This window comes from Tiliqua scincoides, chromosome 2, assembly GCF_035046505.1.
Source record: "Tiliqua scincoides isolate rTilSci1 chromosome 2, rTilSci1.hap2, whole genome shotgun sequence".
Classification (NCBI taxonomy): domain Eukaryota; kingdom Metazoa; phylum Chordata; class Lepidosauria; order Squamata; family Scincidae; genus Tiliqua; species Tiliqua scincoides.
The window spans coordinates 181,842,965-181,862,852 of record NC_089822.1 but is presented as its reverse complement, the minus strand read 5'-3'; the positions used below and the strand labels follow the sequence as shown (position 1 = coordinate 181,862,852).

The 19,888-nt window shown below is 42.5% G+C and overlaps 1 protein-coding gene across 1 annotated transcript; it reads right to left on the bottom strand.

Moving 5' to 3' along the window:
* Positions 1 to 2,293: 2,293 nt before the first annotated feature.
* Positions 2,294 to 9,506, bottom strand: GRXCR2 (glutaredoxin and cysteine rich domain containing 2). The gene is made up of 3 exons (XM_066618402.1): positions 9,165 to 9,506; positions 6,249 to 6,482; positions 2,294 to 2,473 (listed from the first exon to the last, which is right to left on the bottom strand). Exons 1-3 carry the CDS (start codon positions 9,504 to 9,506, stop codon positions 2,294 to 2,296), a joined length of 756 nt encoding a protein of 251 aa, XP_066474499.1.
* Between the last annotated feature and the right edge of the window lie 10,382 nt (positions 9,507 to 19,888).

Genomic DNA, 19,888 nt, shown 5'->3' with positions numbered 1-19,888 from the left:
TTAAATACATGGATGGGGGTCCTGAACCCTCACTGCCAACTACTCTTACCTCTGCAGTCCACTTCCTAAGTTTGTTTTGTCCCAGTTGGTTTCCAATACCAGAAATAAGTGGAGTCTTCCTGAGAAAAATGTAGGTCAATGTCATCATCTCGGTGTCCTGGGTCCCAAACCTCAAGAGGACCACACTCCTATGTGCCTCATGACTATCACGTTGGGTCCTAAGAGCACACAGGCTTCCTAGTTTTGCTAATGGAAAAATCATTTTCCACCACTCTTACAGGGTATATGCAGATCTTTGCTCCCATGTAATCCTATGCTTTCAGGGTCATGACCTGGGAATAAAGTAAAAAGTAACATTGCTGAAGTGAAACTGACATGCATGGAACAATTCAGAACTGAAATATAACTGGGTTTTAAGATCCATGTGGATGAAAAGGTTATATAATATTCAAAGCAGCCTCTCCCCCATCATAGATTCACCATGCTTCCATTGAAATTTCAAAATTTTCTATATTATGCCTTCTTCTTTTTTTAAAGGGAAAAATAAACCCTCCTCTTTTCCTGTAGTTATACATTTACAATACAATCTTGAAAGCTGTATTTATGTGAATGGGATATGCAACAGTGAATTTGACATTGGATAATCAAGGCAGGTTTCAGAAATATGATGGCATTAAGAGCTAATAATATGTTTGTTTCCAAGAAATCTTCTAACATATCTATCCCAAAGTACAAATTTGGCCATCAGTCGTTATGGCTACACTTGCAACTTCAGCAAATAGCTTATGAGAAATCTCTTTGCTAATTAAGGGTCCTAGATCTCCTAAGTAAGGCAAGCCACCACTGACATTAACATTGTCACTATAAACAATAGGATTTGGGAGAGAGTTCTCTTATTTGTTAAGTTGAGGGGGTTGCTTTTGGTAAATAACATGCTAGGTTTTCAGTATTGCATTGTCATTTAAACCCATCAGAGTCCATGGTTTAGAAATTACAACAGAATACTGAATTTGTTTTAAAGAACAGGAGTTCAGTTTGTTATCAACCAAATCCTGTGAGAGACAGAACATCTCCATTTAACTTCAGATGTAGCATCTGTCTGAAAAAGGCCATAAAACATGTGTTTTTCTTTTCTTTTTTCAACTTTGAGTTGTTGTTTTTTCTCTACAGTACCATTTAGAATTGGGAAATGCTGCGTAAATCATACAACAGCAGAAAACAGTGTTTTCTCATAACAGTAAATTTGAAATGAGCTGGATCAGCAGGAAAATGCATGCGCCACTGGAGGGATAAATGTGCAACTAATTACAAAATGGTGTGTAAATTGAAAATACCCAGGAATGTTAAACAGAAAGGAATGTTTTGCTTAGCAACGGAAATTGTTATCATACAGCATCATATAATTTATTTCATTCGTAGAACTGCAGTTGCTTCTGGTAGTGGTTGCACCTAAACGTTGATTTAAGGTTTGGTACTGCTCTGTTCTAGCAAGCTGCACAAGGATAACTCCTGCCCTAGAATCCTTGTCATCTACAGCCATAAAATACAAGGTGTTATCTATTCATGATGAGCATATGGGCTAAACATATGGAAGCTTGGAATAAACATGTGCTCAAGAGTTACTGAACGACAGCTATCTATCTACAGGTGCACAACCTCAATATCTCCTATGGGGAAGCAGTAAAGGGGTGTGTGTGTGTGTGTGTGTGTGTGTGTGTGTGTGTGTGAGAGAGAGAGAGAGAGAGAGAGAGAGAGAGAGAGATTTCTATTCAAATAATCCCAATTCTGCAACAGGGAAAGCCTCTTATTTGCTTTCTCATTGAGTTCAAGCACTGTTAGTAAGCATTCACTACTACTTCTTCATAACAATAAATTAGAGATCCCAATTTATAATTGGAGAGTAAATTGAAAGAATAAGAATTCAGGACACAATCCAGCCAGAGTTTATCCCTCCTAAGTTTTATTTATTTCATTTGAAGAGGTAAGTGGAAATCTTGCTCACTGAAATCAATGGGATTTGAAAACATTTTATTTTGGCTAGATTATGGTTCAGTTTGTTAACAAGCTGATAGTGAGAGAAAGCACTTTCCATGCTGCAGAAAGGCAATGCTCTTTTCAAATTACGGACTCGCACCATGCCACCACCTTTAAATGTCTTCCTATAGTAAAAGTGCCTGAGTACCCATCATCATTAAGGGGGTACATAGTAGAGGTACATAGGAGGTACATTTGAAGGATTCTTTTTCCTACACAAAACAGGGAGCAAAAGTTAGAAGCCACATAGCAGGTGTAGTCACTGTACACAGGTCTGGCAGGGCTGCAGGCCATTCTCATTACATGCAGGACATCGCAGAGCTCTGTAGGACTCTTTAAATCGGTTTGCCAACATTGAAAACTTGCTTCCATGGCACACAGAGCAGGGTGCAGAGCCTGATCCCTTACATTGGGAGCAACAGTTCTCATCATCTCCTTCCTGAAAGACAAAAGGGACCATAAGAACATAAGAACAGCCCCACTGGATCAGGCCATAGGCCCATCTAGTCCAGCTTCCTGTATCTCACAGCGGCCCACCAAATGCCCCAGGGAGCGCACCAGATAACAAAAGACCTGCATCCTGGTGCCCTCCCTTGCATTGGCATTCTGACATAGCCCATTTCTAAAATCAGGAGGTTGCACATACACATCATGGTTTGTAACCTGTAATGGATTTTTCCTCCAGAAACTTGTCCAATCCCTTTTTAAAGGCGTCCAGGCTAGACGCCATCACCACATCCTATGGCAAGGAGTTCCACAGACCGACCACACGCTGAGTAAAGAAATATTTTCTTTTGTGTGTTCTAACTCTCCCAACACTCAATTTTAGTGGATGTCCCCTGGTTCTGGTGTTATGTGAGAGTGTAAAGAGCATCTCCCTATCCACTCTGTCCATCCCCTGCATAATTTTGTATGTCTCAATCATGTCCCCCCTCAGGCGTCTTTTTTCTAGGCTGAAGAGGCCCAAACGCCGTAGCCTTTCCTCATAAGGAAGATGCCCCAGCCCCGTAATCATCTTAGTCGCTCTCTTTTGCACCTTTTCCATTTCCACTATGTCTTCTTTGAGATGCGGCGACCAGAACTGGACACAATACTCCAGGTGTGGCCTTACCATAGATTTGTACAACGGCATTATAATACTAGCCGTTTTGTTCTCAATACCCTTCCTAATGATCCCAAGCATAGAATTGGCCTTCTTCACTGCCGCCACACATTGGGTCAACACTTTCATCGACCTGTCCACCACCACCCCAAGATCTCTCTCCTGATCTGTCACAGACAGCTCAGAACCCATCAGCATATATCTAAAGTTTTGATTTTTTTGCCCCAATGTTCATGACTTTACACTTACTGACATTGAAGCGCATCTGCCATTTTGCTGCCCATTCTGCCAGTCTGGAGAGATTCTTCTGGAGCTCCTCACAATCACTTCTGGTCTTCACCACTCGGAAAAGTTTGGTGTCGTCTGCAAACTTTGCAACCTCACTGCTCAACCCTGTCTCCAGGTCATTTATGAAGACCCATCAAATTTATGAAGACCCATCAAAATACGTTTCCCTAATTTTAACTGTCTTTGAGGCAAACAAAATTCGATTTACATTAGCTGGGCAATGCACTGAAGCGGTAAGTGTGGGCAGCTAAGTGGACAAAAGTGGAAGTGAGCTGGAAGGACAGGTGGTTGCTTGAGGACTGGCAGCAGTTGGTGTGGAAAGAAATGCCCGTTTGTCTGAATCTTTTCCTGCCTCTTCCCTTGGGAGGGACATTGCATTATTGGTAAACAAAGAGGGTGGAATCCAGCATGGCTGCCAAAGAGCACTGTGAGCCGCTGCCACCACTAAGGTATATCCCCCACCCCACAAAGAGGCAGTCATGTGACCTTTGATAGCCTTGGACCCTTGGCCAGTGTGCCAGTTGACTGATCCCTTCGCTGCCCCTGAGTACATGGGTCCAGGCTGGCAGCTATTCAGGTTAGAATTGGTACAGTTTTGCACTCCCTTCAAGCCTTCGTGATAGCCAAAGGCCTGGAGTAAGAATGGCCACAGTTGCATTGTGGATTGAGAAATATAATCTCCTGAACAGAATTTGGCAATGTCAGAGAGAATCCAGAACTCTACCAAGTACTTTTGTTAAGACCTAACTTCTCACCCTCATGTCTTGAAAAACAATCTGAAGAAATGTGGGGCGATGGTCTGGTAGGGGCAGTTTGACTAGAAGGCACATCTAGGCAATTACACCCAGTGCCACTTTGGTTGAGGAGTGCCATCGCAGCCTTGATTTGGATACAAAAAGGAGATTGAAGGTCAATGTGGAAATAGGAGACATGAAAAAAGGTTCTGAACTTTGGTCTGTGTCTGCAGCTGGCAAGTGCGCCTGGCTTTCATTCTCTGTTAACCTGAGATAAATGTGGCTTATCACAAACTGTAAAAAAGGGAGGACTCTACTGCAATTCTCTCTAAATTGTGATTACTTGTTCTCGCTATAAAAAAATACAGTAGCCCAGTAAGATGCATGATGAATGCTTGATTTCCTTCTACCTCTCTGTAAGAGACCTTGCCATGTAGCTTCACTTGCTACCATCTGCACAGTCTGATTCTCCACTAACTTGCATATGCGCACCCAAGTTGGAAAGCTGTGGCAACTTCAGCAGAACCTGCCCCCATCATAATCCCTATTATGAAGTTCAACTTCATACTGTTGAATTTATGAAGCTCTTTTGAACCGTCAGACCATTGATCCATCTAGCTCAGCATTATCAGCACTGACCAGCAGTGACTCTCCAGGGTTTCAGACACAGGTCTTTTCCAGCACTATATGTAGATACTGGGATTAAACCCGAGATCTTCTGTCTGTAAAGCAGATACTGAGTGACAGCATCTTCCCTAATGAGAAATATTTTGCCTTTGGGCAACAAGGCAGAAGGAAAAGGAGCAAGGCTAGGCTGCAATCCTATTTAGATATGCTGTAATATGTCTGGGAATGCACTGAGAAGCCCCCCTCGTCTGCCCCGACTCTCCCTATGGGCAGCATTTATCCCCAAAGAATGTTTCTTCCCATGTTTACAAATACTCTTGTCTCCAGCATTTGAAATCACTTGGAGACTCTCTTCCCATGATCAGTGTTTGTCTATGTAGACAAATACAGTTCACAAGGAGAGTGACGAGCAGAGCTACAGAGCACATGGGGGGTGGGCTTGCCTGCACTACTGGGACATCTCTGACTATGGAGAGAATCCATGGTTCAATAACATCTGAAAAAGGAGGTTTTCAAGGATGGATAATACATGCTTCTCATTGGGAATTGTTTGTATGTTAGAGGAAGTTCCTCAAATGTGTATAGATTTTTAAAAACATGTGATATTAATCACAAACATGCGCATACTTATGCAAACCCAACTTGTTTACGCATTCTGAGATCACATCTATAGCTTTAATAGTTGACAGAGCACTAGAGGTTCAGACCCTGAATTTTAGGCACCCCCCCAACCTGATCTATTTCAGATCAGATCTCAGAACTTCCTGAGACTGGCTTTATCTTAAATGGACATGCAGTTGCTCAGTGCCAGTTACATCACAAACCTGGAGCCTATCCTACTGTCCTTTCCTTTTCACAACTTAACAATGCAAAGGAGGACCTCAGGGAATGATACAGTCAATATGAAGCATGGGGTGAGGTCAGAACATGTGAATCAGGAACAAGCATGACAGTAATTGGATGAATTTATAAACTGAACTAGTTTTCCATCTCCCAGATATGGGATGGGGAAGTCATTAGACTGTAGCAAAAAAAACTGCAGTCCAGGGTAAGTTATCACAGAGAAAAAGAATATTCTAGGTAAACATAGATTCCTGTAATTTGGTACCTATAATCAGAGAAGACCTAAATTACCTGAAGTGAAATTTTATATTCTGTTCTAGGTTACTTACATTCTCTACAGTAGAGCTCTATGAGCGTAGAATGGGTTAGAAAATTGCTCATGGCAAGCACTAGAAGGGTTTTTTCTCCCTCTGTTCCAGTGGTCATGGAAATGGAAAAATCTACATTTGTTTTTGGAGTTAAGCAAGGGTTGTTTTGACCATTGAATGAATTAGGAAGTTCGTCATAAACAATGACACCTTATGTAATTACCGAGGTGATTAAAGGCTTTGTGGCAAAGGATGGGACTGTAGCTGATGCAATAATGGTTGAGATTCTGGCCACATCTAGACGCTTCTTACCTGTACTTGCTGAGTGTGGGCAGGCTCGGTTTCAGTATCTTTCATGTTTCCATCAGTTTGGTTGCTGCTGCCACTAGTTCTTCCTCTTCCATCACGGCATGTGAAGGACCAGTCATCAATACTTTCATTCTGCATGATTTTTCTCACCAGCTCGTTCTTATTCATTGAAGTTCGGATGATTTTCAGATTGCTAGTATAGATTATAATCTTTCCAAAATCTAAAATAGGGGGATGCTGAAATGGAACAGGATTTGTATGTCTAAGATAGCTGAAACCTGAAATATGAGGTCAATAGATACTCAGTACAGATAAGCTAACTTTCCACCAAAGCCCTGTGAAGTCAATAAAATATTTTTCCATCAACATCCAAGATCTTTGGAATCACGCTCTTGAGTTCTGTATGCAACCCACTAAAGTTCACCTTCACCTTTCATTTCCAAGGTGAAATTTTTAAAAAAAATAATTCCATGCTGGAAGGGCTATTGTTTTAACATGAAAAGGATGCGTGCGATTTGGTTGGGAAATGTTTGAATCTGGATTTGAGATTCTAAACCTAGGCTCAAAATCTCATCTAATCAGTCTCCATAACAATGTTCATACTTCATCTGCTCTGCTCACCTGAAAGGAAATGCTGATAGTTCTGAATGAACTAAAGGAGCAATATGGTAATTAGCATCAATATATTGTCTTAGCACTAAAAACTTCAATGACTGTAAAAACGAGCAGCAATGACACCTAAGTCCCTCATATTGAGTACCACTGGGCTTCAAAAAGCAGAACGGAGAACAGAGGTGGATTCAAAGAACGAAGGATTTGTACTGTGTCTTCTGCTCTCCAGTAGGTTGCAATCCTTAGTGGGTTCTACTTTAACTGAATGCATCCAACAAAATGCAGGTCTCGGTTTTGTAGCTTGAGTACCATAAGGTTCTTCAGAAATGAAAAAGTGCGGTCAAAAAACATTTGAAGCTAGCAAGATGATGCCTGATGAACTCTAGCTTCCATGTATGTAAATGTGTTGTGAGATGGAGAAGATAAACGGTATTACTGATACTTAGTTCATTCATTTTTTACAAAACATTTTGGTCCTTGAAGGAAAAGCACTGCAGGGATCAGAAGTGGTCTGCGTCCTATTGGATTTCACTTTTAACAGCAAGGAGTAAGATTGAATAAAGTGTTTCATAAATTCTGGCATTCTCTTGTTTGCTATCGATTTTTATGTTCACTGTGGGTTTGTACACTTTGACTATTGCAGTAAGTTTACCCAGCTGGCCCATATTCTTGGTCTCTTTCCTAGGTGTATTCTGTAGCAGTTTCTATTTCCTACTGTATTACACATGTTGTGCTTCCTATTACACACCGCTCCCATGTCTGTGTCTAAACACCACAGAAGAGAAAAAGTTACATCCTAAAGGGGGAGTTACTAACAAAAATGAGGCCTTTATGGTGTTTCTCCCTGTAGCATTTGTCATTTGAAAAGTATTATTACCTCCTTAATTGGCCATATATAATCAGTGCAAATTGTGACACACCAAAAAAAAAAAAGCCGCCAACCATGTATTGTGGCTTCCTTACTGCTTAACAACACTTCTGTTTTTGCACTTCCAGGAAGACAATAAAACAGGCTGATTGAGCCATATGTGACGCACCATACTGGATGGTGAACTGCATTTTGTTTGCTAGATCACAAGTTGGGCAAACTAGATCTGCACTGAAATACAGAAATTTCATATAAAAGAGATAGATTAATTCATTATTCTTAAGAATATATACTTCCTATCAACAAGAAGTTCACAAAACAGTTTACATAGCTAAATAAATAAGTGGTTGCCATCTTGGGCTGAAACTATTCCTTGTTATTTTTTTCCCCCAGCATGATGTGATGTAAGATCATTAAGCCAAGGAGCCTTGTTAAATCTCCAGGATTGCTTTTGGTGGTCTCCTGGAGATTTGTGCTGAAACCTGAAGACTGCAAGTCAATTCTGGGGGGGGGGGGGGGGTTTGCAACCCAGTTCCAGCATAGCCAGGAAGACTGCTTTTTCTGTTGTGAATTGCAACTGAGCATTATATAATAATGATCATTGATTATACTTCTTCCATCCCAGAGCCCTTTCACTCAAAGTTTACAACTCCCCCTTTTTCTAGTCCCATGATTCAGACAGTACTTTAATGCCTGAACTGGCCCCATGTGATTAGTTATATACACACTCATACTGCAGACATGAGTGTTCTGGCCCCTCCCCTTCCTTCCTTCCTTGTTTTGCTATTCACAGTGCGTGGGAGGGGGATCTGAACTTCAATGCCAAACCGAAGTAGTTTCAGAAAAATTATCTAGGAAGAGGGGAGGAGCTAAAACATTCACTTATCTCATGGAGCTAGTTCAGGGATTAAGGTATTGCTTTAACTAATTGTATGGGACTAGTTAGGGTATTAAAGTATCATCTGATCTGGACCGTTGTTTACCTTTAAAGTACTACAAGACTTGTGTGTGTGTGCGTGTGCGTGTGCGTGTTTCTTCCATAGACTAATATAGCCACCCATCTGGAAGTTATAAATATTTTGATTCCACAAAATGGTCCTGATGAAACTCTAGGGGCCTGTTTGGCTGTTAGCTACCATAATGAGCCCATACATTTTCATAATGAATCCATCCATTTTAATCTTAATTAATCCATTAATTTTCACTCAGCAGCATATCAGTGACTGTTTCCCAGTGTTCTTCATATACACCATTTGGGCACATTGCTGTAAAGCTAACTAGCAAATATGACTTAAGAAGCTGAGCCCACAAATTCAGAAGTTACTCCAAATGGTCAATTGGACTTTGTTACAATGTTCACATTCACTTAATAAACTTACATGCCAATCTTTTTTTTTTTTTTTTAGTCAGCCAAAGAGCCAAAAACTAGCAGTACTTACCATACGGCTATCATTTGCCTGGTAGTCATTTAAGAGGGAAGGGCTATTTGTGAGCGTATACTTGCCCCCTTCTCTGAAAACGCTGATCCTCTGGGCATTCAGTTTAGCTGGTGGGCAAAACCTGGATTCCGGTGCCTCACCCAGCCCAAAGAAACGGTCTCTGGGTTCAAAATTTCTGTGTCGAAGACGATGAGGAAATTCTTCCGGAGGGATTTCAAGTTCCTGCCCATCTTCATAGACCTGCTTTAAGACTCGACCACTGTATGCTGAGGAGATTTTGAATCTCACTTTACGGGGTCTTGCATCGTGCCTCTGGCTCAGTTTCTTCTGAAGCTCATCCATATGGCTTTTTCACAGTACCCTCCAGAAATTAGTCCACAAGGGTAGCTTTGAATGTACAAGAAAGCGGATGACATTCATCTGTGCCATGTATAATTCAAAAGTTCTATTGAGCCCTCTCGCATTACAGTCTAAGAAGACACCTTGATATTAAACATTGATAAAGTCTCATGGGGGGGGGAACAATTGCAGTGAAACACAAGAAGACATGTACTCAAGTGAAAAGGGAATGTGTTGGTTCACCAAACATAAAAATGTTAAAACAGATCTCTTCATGAAACTCTAGGTTATGCATATTCCTTTACTGTCTATCATGGGTGACAGTACATTTTCACATGAGCACCAAAAAATATCTTAAAGGTATAACCAGAGAAAATACTCATATAGATGCATACACAGGCACATTCTATAGTTACAATCATTTCGGTTTGTACATAGTACGGATACAAAACTCAAAAGAAGAAACAGCAGACTATTGAAGAGAGCAACACCAGGCTGAAAAAATTCTCAGATGGATCACAAGAAAGAGGGGAGAGACCAAGGCTACAACCCTACGCCCATTTACCTAGGAATAAGCACCATTGAACTCAGTGGAACTTATTTCTGAAGTAACATGAAGCAGTAAGACTGAACTATAAGCAGAGAGGTGCTATTTCAGGAGGGAGGGGTGTTATATATTTATTTACTGATATCCCAATTTCTTCTCTCAAACCCGAGATAGCATAGATAGGAGTCCCAGATGATCTCCCATTTAGAGGCTGACCAGACCCAGGCCTGTGGAGCTTCAGCAGGTTTGCTGCATAAAATGCTTCAAATTAGTGCCAACCCAAACCTTTTCATATGCAAAGGTCTCTCCCCAAAAGTTGATGTGATGGCCTCAAGGATCTGCTCTGGCTAGAAAGCCTACCTTTTCCCATTTTTTCCCCTCATCTAGTTTCTCCCCCTTTCATCTGTTTGTCCCTTGACAATCTAAGAGCCCAATCCTAGGCATGCCTACTCAGAAGTAAGTCACATTATATTCAGTGGGGCTTACTCCAGGTAAGTGGGGCTTACTATCCAGGTAAGTGTGGATAGGATTGCAGTCTCTGAGTGTTGGTAATCTATCAGCCATACAGGTGTTATCGAGCAGTAAAACAAGAAGTCTTGAGACACCTTAAACCTGAACAAATCTTTTTCAGCACAGGCTTTTGTGGACTACAATCCACCTCATCAGATCATCAGGTCCAGTAGGCAATCATGTGTGTACACTCTCTCTCTCTCTCTCTCTCTCTCTCTCACACACACACACACACACACACACACACACACAGAGAGAGAGAGAGAGAGAGAGAGAGAGAGAGAGAACACAAAACTGAAATTAGGAGTATCACATGGTAGAAAATGAAAGTGGCCTCATCTAGTGACAAGCCCAAGTTTTATGGGACAAGCGTGATGACAATTCACAATTATAAAGGTTGAGAAAGTTTTGAGATTGGCAGAAACAATTTTAGAAAGAGAAAAGTGGCCTCCTCAATAGCAAGTTCATTGAACATGGAAATATGAGTTTTGCAAGAGCTGTAAAGATCTCATATAGTGCAGTCGCATGAGTAAAAGTCACGCCAAGGTTCAAAGGTCTACTCTTCAATATATCTAAGAATAAACGGCAAGAAGTTATGTATACTGGAAGCATTGGTTGTGGTTTCTTTTTATTATGCCTTATAAAGATAACAGAGATTACAGTGTTTCTGAGGAATAAATCACATGTGGTTGAAAACACGTGTATGAGAGAGTGGGTTATCGTCACATACCTTCCATACGGTGTCTATATCTGGTGGGTTTTTTTTTCTCCACTTTAAAAAACCTCCTTGTCACATTTAGACAGGTATAAACATTCAAATTTATTTGGAGTTGGCAAGACATTTTTTTAACTAGCCCACCAGCCTTTCTTATATCAGGGAGGTCAGTAACCCTGAGTATGAAGTTGAATCCATAGAACCATAAGCAGAAAGAAAATAGGTGCTTATGCTTTTCTGTGAATACTTGTGGAAGAAGAGTCCTTGCAGTGCTAGAATGTAGGTTCTACCGCAGTTGACCTGCCTTATGTAAGGATTTGTGCCAGTTCTCACACAAATGGAAGAGCATCTTTCAGTTTGATTTCACTGTTCCCATGCAATGTTCAATCTAGGGCAAAGTATAAAGCAGCTCTTCTGGGAAGATGCCTTCCATTTGCTGAAGGGCACCTTTGGATTCAAGTCATAGTCTTAAAAATAGGCTCCTCGGAAAACTTGGAATACTAATGTCTCGTGGAGAGAAGAGTGCATTCTGGCTTTCATGGTTGATCTGGCCACAGGATCCTTTTTAAGAAAGCTTGTGATCCAGTAATTTAGGTAATGTCTTCCATCCAATGTGGGTGCAACAGACATCCATAAACTTATTAAGAAAAGGAGAAAATGCTGCATAAATGGCAGAAACATAAAGGATGAAAATGTTGCCTTTTACACAGCTTGGCTTAGAGGCATTCATGAAGTTCCAAAAGTTCTTTGTCCAGGCCTTTCCAAAGAATCCAAGATGGTAGTGGTGGCATGATCTGTGGACTCCCTGGGTGGGAAATCAGAGGTCAGTGGATCAGGAATGGCATCATGTGCTAGAGCTGACTAACTACACTTCTGCTAAATAACCATGGCTTTAATCTTATGTACACGTTCCTGGGAATAAGACTGATTGAACATAGTGAGACTTCTGAAGAAACACGAGTAAGAGTGCACTTAAACTGTATTAATATTTACATTGAAAATGCTAGAAGAAGCAGGTAAATAGAATGTACTAATTTACTCTTATTGCATGACAGACAGGATTCAGATTCCCTTTGCAGATAGGACTACTTTGTAAGTTCTGCTAGCTCTCTAAGGATCCCATGAAATGGACCCCATGAAGTGGCAGTGGTGTTGCAAGCAAACTCAGGAAAAAGAAAAGGAATCAGATGGAGTATTTATTCATAAGACTAGAAGAGCATCCAGGTTTGGGTAGATGTACCTCCTTTACACAGCAGGCTAGGATTCTTACAGCACAATCCTATGCACATTTACTTGGAAGTAAGACCAACATTGTTCAATAGGGATTACTCCAAGGAAAATGCGTATAGGATTGCAACCTTGTACACAAGAGGACATGCTTGTGAGTTAGGGTACCAGGCTGCAATTTCAAGCAATAAACCTGCAGGGAATACAATTCCTCTTGTGGTTTCTTTAGATATCTCCTTAGCCATATTTCGGGGAAAAATGGCAGGTGCAGATAGATGCACCTAAAAATACTACTTTATTTCTGGCTTCTACTTTCCAAATTGCAACCTTCAAAATTTGGAACAATTAAGACCAACCTGATTCAGTCCTTTTCTTCTGGACATTAGTTAGAAAATTTCAAGACACAGGTAAGTAGCATCTTCCATTTTCTGCCAAGCTTCAAAGGCAACAGAAATAGAGGACTTCTGTGCAGTGTTGATTTATGGGTGGGAGGACAAGCAGTTAGCTTTAGATCTATAATTTGTAGTAGCTTGTAACTAGCACCCTACTCACCCTATCTTTGGGGATCTAAAAAAAGGAACGAGGCTGTTAAGATTTCCCTAAAAAGAGAACTGTATTTACAAAGTAAGTCTTTGTCAACATAAATTTCCAAGTGAAATGCTTTCCTGGTTCTCCCTTCCCTCTCCTTTTGGACTCTCCATGATGACCACCTAACACAACCACTTCCATGCGCTATAGCTGTGGTTCAGCATGCACAGAAGTGACTGTCTTTGCATATGAAGTAGTTGGAATTCTGATGCTTTTAGGTTCTGGAGGAAATGTGGGTTGATCAGTGGTACACCACTCAGCATGGTCTGTACTGAAATTGTCATGTGATTCTCTGCATTACTATAGGATAACTCAGTAACATGAGCTGGAAGGGACAGTTGTCCCTGGATCACAGAAACTGCAGTCTAGCGTTCTTGAAACTGTGATATCCTGTGGAAATTTGGTACAATGCATTCTAGGCTAGTGCAAGAGATTTAAACCATCAGCCCCTTCAACAGACAAGCAAAAGAGGCATGTTTTGGATACCACATGCAGACAACTGGTAGGTACGCTGATAGACTCGCAAAGCATAGACTTGCAAAGCCTTAAAAACTCTGCAAAGCCGCTAGGTGCAAAAGTGATCATGGGTAAGAGTGGGCAGAAGTTTGATTGCTGTCCACTGGCAGACTATTAGCTAATAAATACTGTTATAAATAGTGTTAATAATAATTTCTGCAGGTAAATCAAATGCTGGAATTCTTGCAAAAAATGCTGGACAATGTGGACCTGGATTGATCCAGCAAGAGTGTATATCAGTGTTTCTCAACCAGTGGTATGGGTACCACCATTGGTATTTGAGGAAGTGTCTGGTAGTATGCATGGGAACCCTGGATACCTGCTGCCTGGCAGCGAGACCAGCAATGCAATGAAACAGACAGCAGTAGGAGGTTTTGCTTGGTGGGCAGAGCTCCAAAACATGCTGTTCCATGATCAAAAAAAGCCCTCCCATCCACCCTGAGCATCTTACTGGTATTTGTCACCTCGCATCTGGCCTCCCAACCCAGAGGTATCTGGTAATGATACCATCACCAGTTACTTCCAGTGGTGCTTCCAAAAAGTGGACCATGTGAAGTGGTGTGATGGAGGACAAACATTGAGAAAACATTGCGTACAAAAATATCATTGTGTGTTCGTGCCCCACTTCCCATGTGAAGTTCTAGGGGCAAAGCATTACCAGCTTCTGTAGGAGTGAACCCAGAGGTTTATTCCGGCTGAAACAATCACCCTTGTTGTCTCCTTTTTAGCAGACAGGGGTCCCTTCTTCCCACCCTGGTTGTTTCTTATCTCAGCTAACCTCAGGATCATACTCCGTTGGGGGTGGAGGGGACACTCTGTTCTCAGGGTGTGCAGTATTCTTACTCCCTGAACCCTTGGGCTCCCAGGAGTGAGCGACGCTTTTCAGAACATGGCAGAGATTTTAAGCAAAAAGGTTGAGAAAAAACAATCTAAACAGGCTTGGTTTCTCACGGGTACGCCCTGACCAAGAGATCCCAACAATTGGATGGGGAGGACAAACTAACACACACAAAATCTGACATGCCTATCTTATTGTTGGTCCCTTCTCTATTTCCCTGGGCTGTCCCCAGCAGTCTTCCACGCTGCTCATCAGAGAGTGGGCTCTCCTTGACTTGCCCAGGCTGAAGCACCAGGAGAGAGAGAGAGAGAGAAAAAAAAAATTTCCTCAAGCTCAGAGACCTTCTTCCAGCCCCACATTCCCAGCTCTCCAATTGTCTGGCTCCCCTTTCAAACCTGAACACCTCAGAATTGGAGGGAAAATGAAGTACCTCAGAACTAGATGGAAATTGTCGGGACACTGGCGTACCTGGAGGGGGGTGAACAGAGCAAAAGCCCCAGGCGCCAACCCTCCAGGGGTGCCTCCTTGCCTTGCCCCCCCAAGGAGGAGCGCCCAGGAGCGCTGTGGAGAGGCACAGAGAAGTTACCTCTCCAGCGCCTCAGTGCCGGACTGGGCCGCTCTCTCTCTCCTCCTCCTGTATAGGAGGAGAGGAAAGGGGTGCCCTAGAGAGGCAGACCAAAGGGAGTTGCGACTCCCGTCACGCTGATGCTCTAGGGCGCCTGTCTCCTCTCCTCCTATAAAGGAGGAGGGGAGGGGGTGGCCCAGTCTGGTGCTGAGGCACTGCTGAAGTGGCAGCTTCTTACTGCTGCTCCACAGTGCTCCTGGGTGCCCTCCTCTGCCTCTGAGGGTGTCCCTGAGAGGCAGAGAGGAAGCAGCACATGTCCCCTCCAATTTTGGGGGAGATGCGTGCCGCTTCCCGGGCCCTAACAGAGCCTTCCGCAGCACTTGTAAGCGGCTTGGAGGTCTCCATTGCAGCAGTCTGAGGCTGCTTCCAGCAGCCCCAGACCGCTCCAGTGGAGACCTCCGTGCCACTTACAAGTGGCGCAGAAGACTCCGTCAGGGCCTCGGCTGCCTCCTCCGTTCCTCCTTTGAAGAAAAGGGGGAACGGAGGAGGTAGCTGTGCAGAAGTAATTGTGGTGATGATGATGTTACTACAATTACTTCCGGGTCAGGGGCGGGGGTGGAAAAGGAGGTGTAGGGGATGGAAAATGGGGGATTGCCCCAGATGCTGGCACCCCCAGGAATGCCTCTGTCAGGAAAATCCTCCCAGAAACCAAAACTGTTAACTATTCTATCACAGGAGCAAACAGTGTCAGTGGAACAGGAAGAGCAGCTTACTGATAGCTGTGCCAGCAGTGAAAAATGGGATATGGGGTGTATGGGTGGTGTGGCCAGATGGATATGCTGCTGCAGGAGGCACCCTGTGTCACATGCCAGCTTGGTGATCGGCACATGCAGTGCTCTCTCTGATAGGTCTCTGTGCTACAGCCTACTGGCCAGGTGTCCCTGTTTGCAGTGATGCAAGGTGTCAAAATGCTGAATGAGGAGATTGTGTGGCAGGTGGTTAGAGAGAGTTTTGTGTAGTTGATGTGAGTTCTGAACCTGCCTCCCCCTTGTCTTTGTTTCTGCTATGTGTTTTTGTAGTCAGTCATGGAAAAGGTGAGTGCCTTGCTAGTTAGGGGACATTCCTTGGTTGGTCTTGAACCGCTTTTACCCAGATCCCAGTCTGTGTCTTTGTGCAGTGAACTATCAGGATGCTGCTTTGCCTTTGTGTGTTGAAGCTCCCCTTGTGGCTTGCCCCAGGCCTAATCCTGGCCAAAAAAAAAAAGTTCATTCTAGGTCGCAAATGCCCTCACAGGGACTTAAACCTTCACCATGGGGAGATTTGTGTCAGTTGCACATGACTCCCTCTTCCAAGGGATAAATCTTTCAGCCCTCCCTCTGCTGTGGCCAAATAGGTACACATTTACCTGAGAGTAAGTCCTATGACCTCAATAGCACTTACTTTGGAATAGACCTGCATAGGATTGCACTGTAAAAATATGATACGATGTAGATTTTGATCTGTTTGTTCACTTATCCCTGATTGCATAAGAGACAATGATAACAAAATGTTTCTGTGTTCTTCCTTCCCAGACTTCAAATCTGTTTCCAAATACTGGATCTGCACATTGCATTGATGCTGTCTGAGATATTGGGAACAGCTTGTGCGATTAGGCTGACAGGCAAAGGCACTCCATTCTGGAGGCTCAACTCCCTCAAACAAAGGCAAGCCAGTAGAGTGTCCTGGAACAGAACATCCTTTAGCAGAACTCTGAGCAGGTTCTGCCCAAAGAGCTCTGAAACAGGCTTAGGGGTCAACCACGTTGGAGATTGATTTTAGGGGTGGGCCAGCTCAGGCACTGGCTGAGGGCCCACAGCCATCATATTGCCTGCCAGATTGAGCTGACTCTGCATTACCAGTGATAGCACCCAATGCTCCATCTGGGGGGGGGGGAGCAGGGTGCTAGAGGGGACAACATGCCCCAGGGACCGCAGCAATCTGGCACAACTTTGAAGCCACAAATGCAAGATCTCAGCCTCTGAACAGGCAATAGACTTGATACACTAACAATGGGCAACATCATCATGCTGCAATATGACCAACATAATAAATCTCAAGAAGAATATACAGTTACTGTCTATATTGACTGTATATTGGCTATATTATTGACTCCAAGGCTCAAATCCTAACCAACTTTCCAGCAAAGGCATAGCTGTGCCAATAGCGGTGTATTGCAACTTGCAGTTATTTGGCACTCACTGGGCCTATTCAAGGTAAGAGAATGTTCCCTTACCTCAGAGCTGCATTGCCCTTACCTCGGTGCTGGAAAGCTGGTTAGGACTGTGCCCTAAGCACTTCGCCAGTGTGGACAGCAAAAGCAGTATACACCCATCCGGTGCGTGTGCATACTCACCCACACACACCCTGCACTCAAGTAGAGGAAGAAGACAGCACTGGAAAGAGTGCAGGAGGGAATCCATATCTTAAGAATTCCCCATAATTGATCAGGAAATCCCCAGAGGCTTGACCTGGGTCTTCAGCCACAATTTGAACACTTCTACCTTGGCTGCTACAAGCTGCGTCTGCTGATGCTGAAGGAAAGTGGAGTTGAATGAATGATGTACAGTTTCTATGCAGTACGGAGTTTAAATGATTATCATATCATTAGGTGAACATTTTCAAGGATAACATCTTCCAGGTCACCAGTAAAATACTTAACTGAAAAAGATGTCAAAAGTTGACGTAGGCTGTATTATTCTCTATTGTCCTAAGTAAGTGCTGAGATAAGTTTGGCAACATCCAAAGTTCCCAGACATGGGCAGACACCGCAAGATTATGCTTGCCAAATGGTTGACAGCCAGACAAAAGAAACTGTAGTATAAACATGCTGTGTGTGCTTACAACTCACATTCGTGTCTTTTAGGACTTAGTCCTACATGTGAATAATGACAATGATTTTCTCCCTTTGTGCAAGCATGGTAAGTTCACACAAAGCTGGAAGTGCTGGTTCTCTCCAGAGCTGTGACTTTTAGCTTGAGTCTGTCTCACTCAAGCAAGCTGTCAAATTAGTATGACATACTCAATAAGACAGAGATCTGGAGCTGCTGAGGGACATTTCTCAAATAATGACAAGGCAGGCTCAAGTTTATTACTGAGCATATGCTTATGAGGGAACTGTAACTATTTATGGCCCCTGACAAGTATACTTGGATGCATTTTTTTACAAAAATATTTGTCACCGTTCTTTTTTTCTTTAAAGGATACATTTAAAACAATTTGATTTCTATCCCTAAAAATATCTAATGTTCCATGAATGTGAATCTTTCTCTGTTCCCCCCTCCCCCGCATAGGCTTGGGCCCTCAGCTAAATAATTATGCTGATAATTATAATATCAACTAAGCACCAGATCTAGACCAGATTTGGAGTTCACTTGAGTGGGTTCAGGAACTATTCCAGATGATCTTGTTTTATAGGAGGAATGCATAGTCTTCACTCAGCTGTAGCAGCAATTCAGACATCCCCTTTCCTTCAGCTTTACTTCAACTGCAGGGAACTGCAGGGAAATTGTAGTTTTAATTAAAAACAACACAAAACAATAATTTGACTATCAACGCACAACAAGGATCACTGCTGCAATATTTATATCCCACTTTTCATCCAGCATGGAACCCAAAGTGGCAAAAATGGGGACTCTGCTTGGTCTGCCATCTGGTCACTGACCTGACCTAGGCCTGCTTGGCTTTAGCAATAAAAACGATACTTAAAGATTTATCAAAACGTTTCATGCTCATGTCTCATCACTTGGGTTCTTTAACTACCACTGCTCTTAAGGAATGAAAAACGTTTCTGTAGCTTAATCACCATATCATTAAAATAGTAGTGCTAACCTGAAATAAACTTGGGAAGGGCCCAAGGGCAATGCTTATTGTGCCCCACAATACAGGCCAGGATGATTCTATGAATTGAACTGGAGAGCTGGCAGTTTGTGGCAGGACAGGTGGCAGATTCTAATGGTTTTTGTTGGGGCAAGGGGCAAAAGCCCAACACAAAATGTTAGCTATGGTGACCAGCAACAAGAAAAAAAGCGGGAGGGGGGGTACTGTTTTTTGTGAAAACTGGCCAGGAAGCAAAACAAAACAAAATAGCCAAATCAATTTTTCCTTGGTCAGTTAGCAAACCTACCAAAAATACTGTTATGGGTAAACTGTCATCCTTACATCCTTACACTAACAATTTCTGTCTCTGAAAACAGAAATACTCCTTTCTCAAAGAACCAAACAAAATGGCTGCCTATAATAATTAGTGTTATACCAGTTTGGTTCAGTCATGTCACTTAATGCTCCATTACAATTTTCTAGGAAGAATCCATTAAAACAACTATGTGAAAACCCAGTCATTTTTAAAAGGGCTAAACAAGAAGTTGAAGGTTGGCAAGTGATCTGTCCTATGGGGCAAAAAATGAAATTTGTGCATACAAAAAAGCTTTTTTTGTTTTTTGCAGAATTATCAAATCTTGAAAAACTACAGTAGTGCCTCTGAGGGTAGCTGTCACATAACAATAACAATAATAGGGTTGGGTGTAGGATCATTTTGTATCATTTCATGTTTAAAAAGGTGGGGCACCCACCTGTTGACTCATGCTTTCTTCCCCCAAAGTCCCAGTAATCCTGACTTGAAAATACCGAGTTCTTACTCAACTGAAAGCCCCTAAATGTAGAAATGGGTGCTTCAAGCATCAGCATCCAAGCACCCTTGAGCATGAGATGTGGTACAAAATATCCTGGAAAAAAAGAGTAATTTTAATCAAGATTTCAAATGCTGTCAAGATTTTCCTAAAGCAGCTCTTATTATGGAGAACAAATGTCCCACAGAAGAGAGCATCCAAAATTAGCTATCCGA

Coding starts and splice junctions, on each gene's coding strand:
- GRXCR2 (XM_066618402.1), bottom strand. CDS start 9,506: ATGGATGAGCTTCAGAAGAAACTGAGCCAGAGGCACGATGCAAGACCC. Junction 6,483..9,164: donor AGGCAAATGATAGCCGTATG/GTAAGTACTGCT, acceptor GTTCCATTTCAG/CATCCCCCTATTTTAGATTT. Junction 2,474..6,248: donor CCCACACTCAGCAAGTACAG/GTAAGAAGCGTC, acceptor TTTGTCTTTCAG/GAAGGAGATGATGAGAACTG.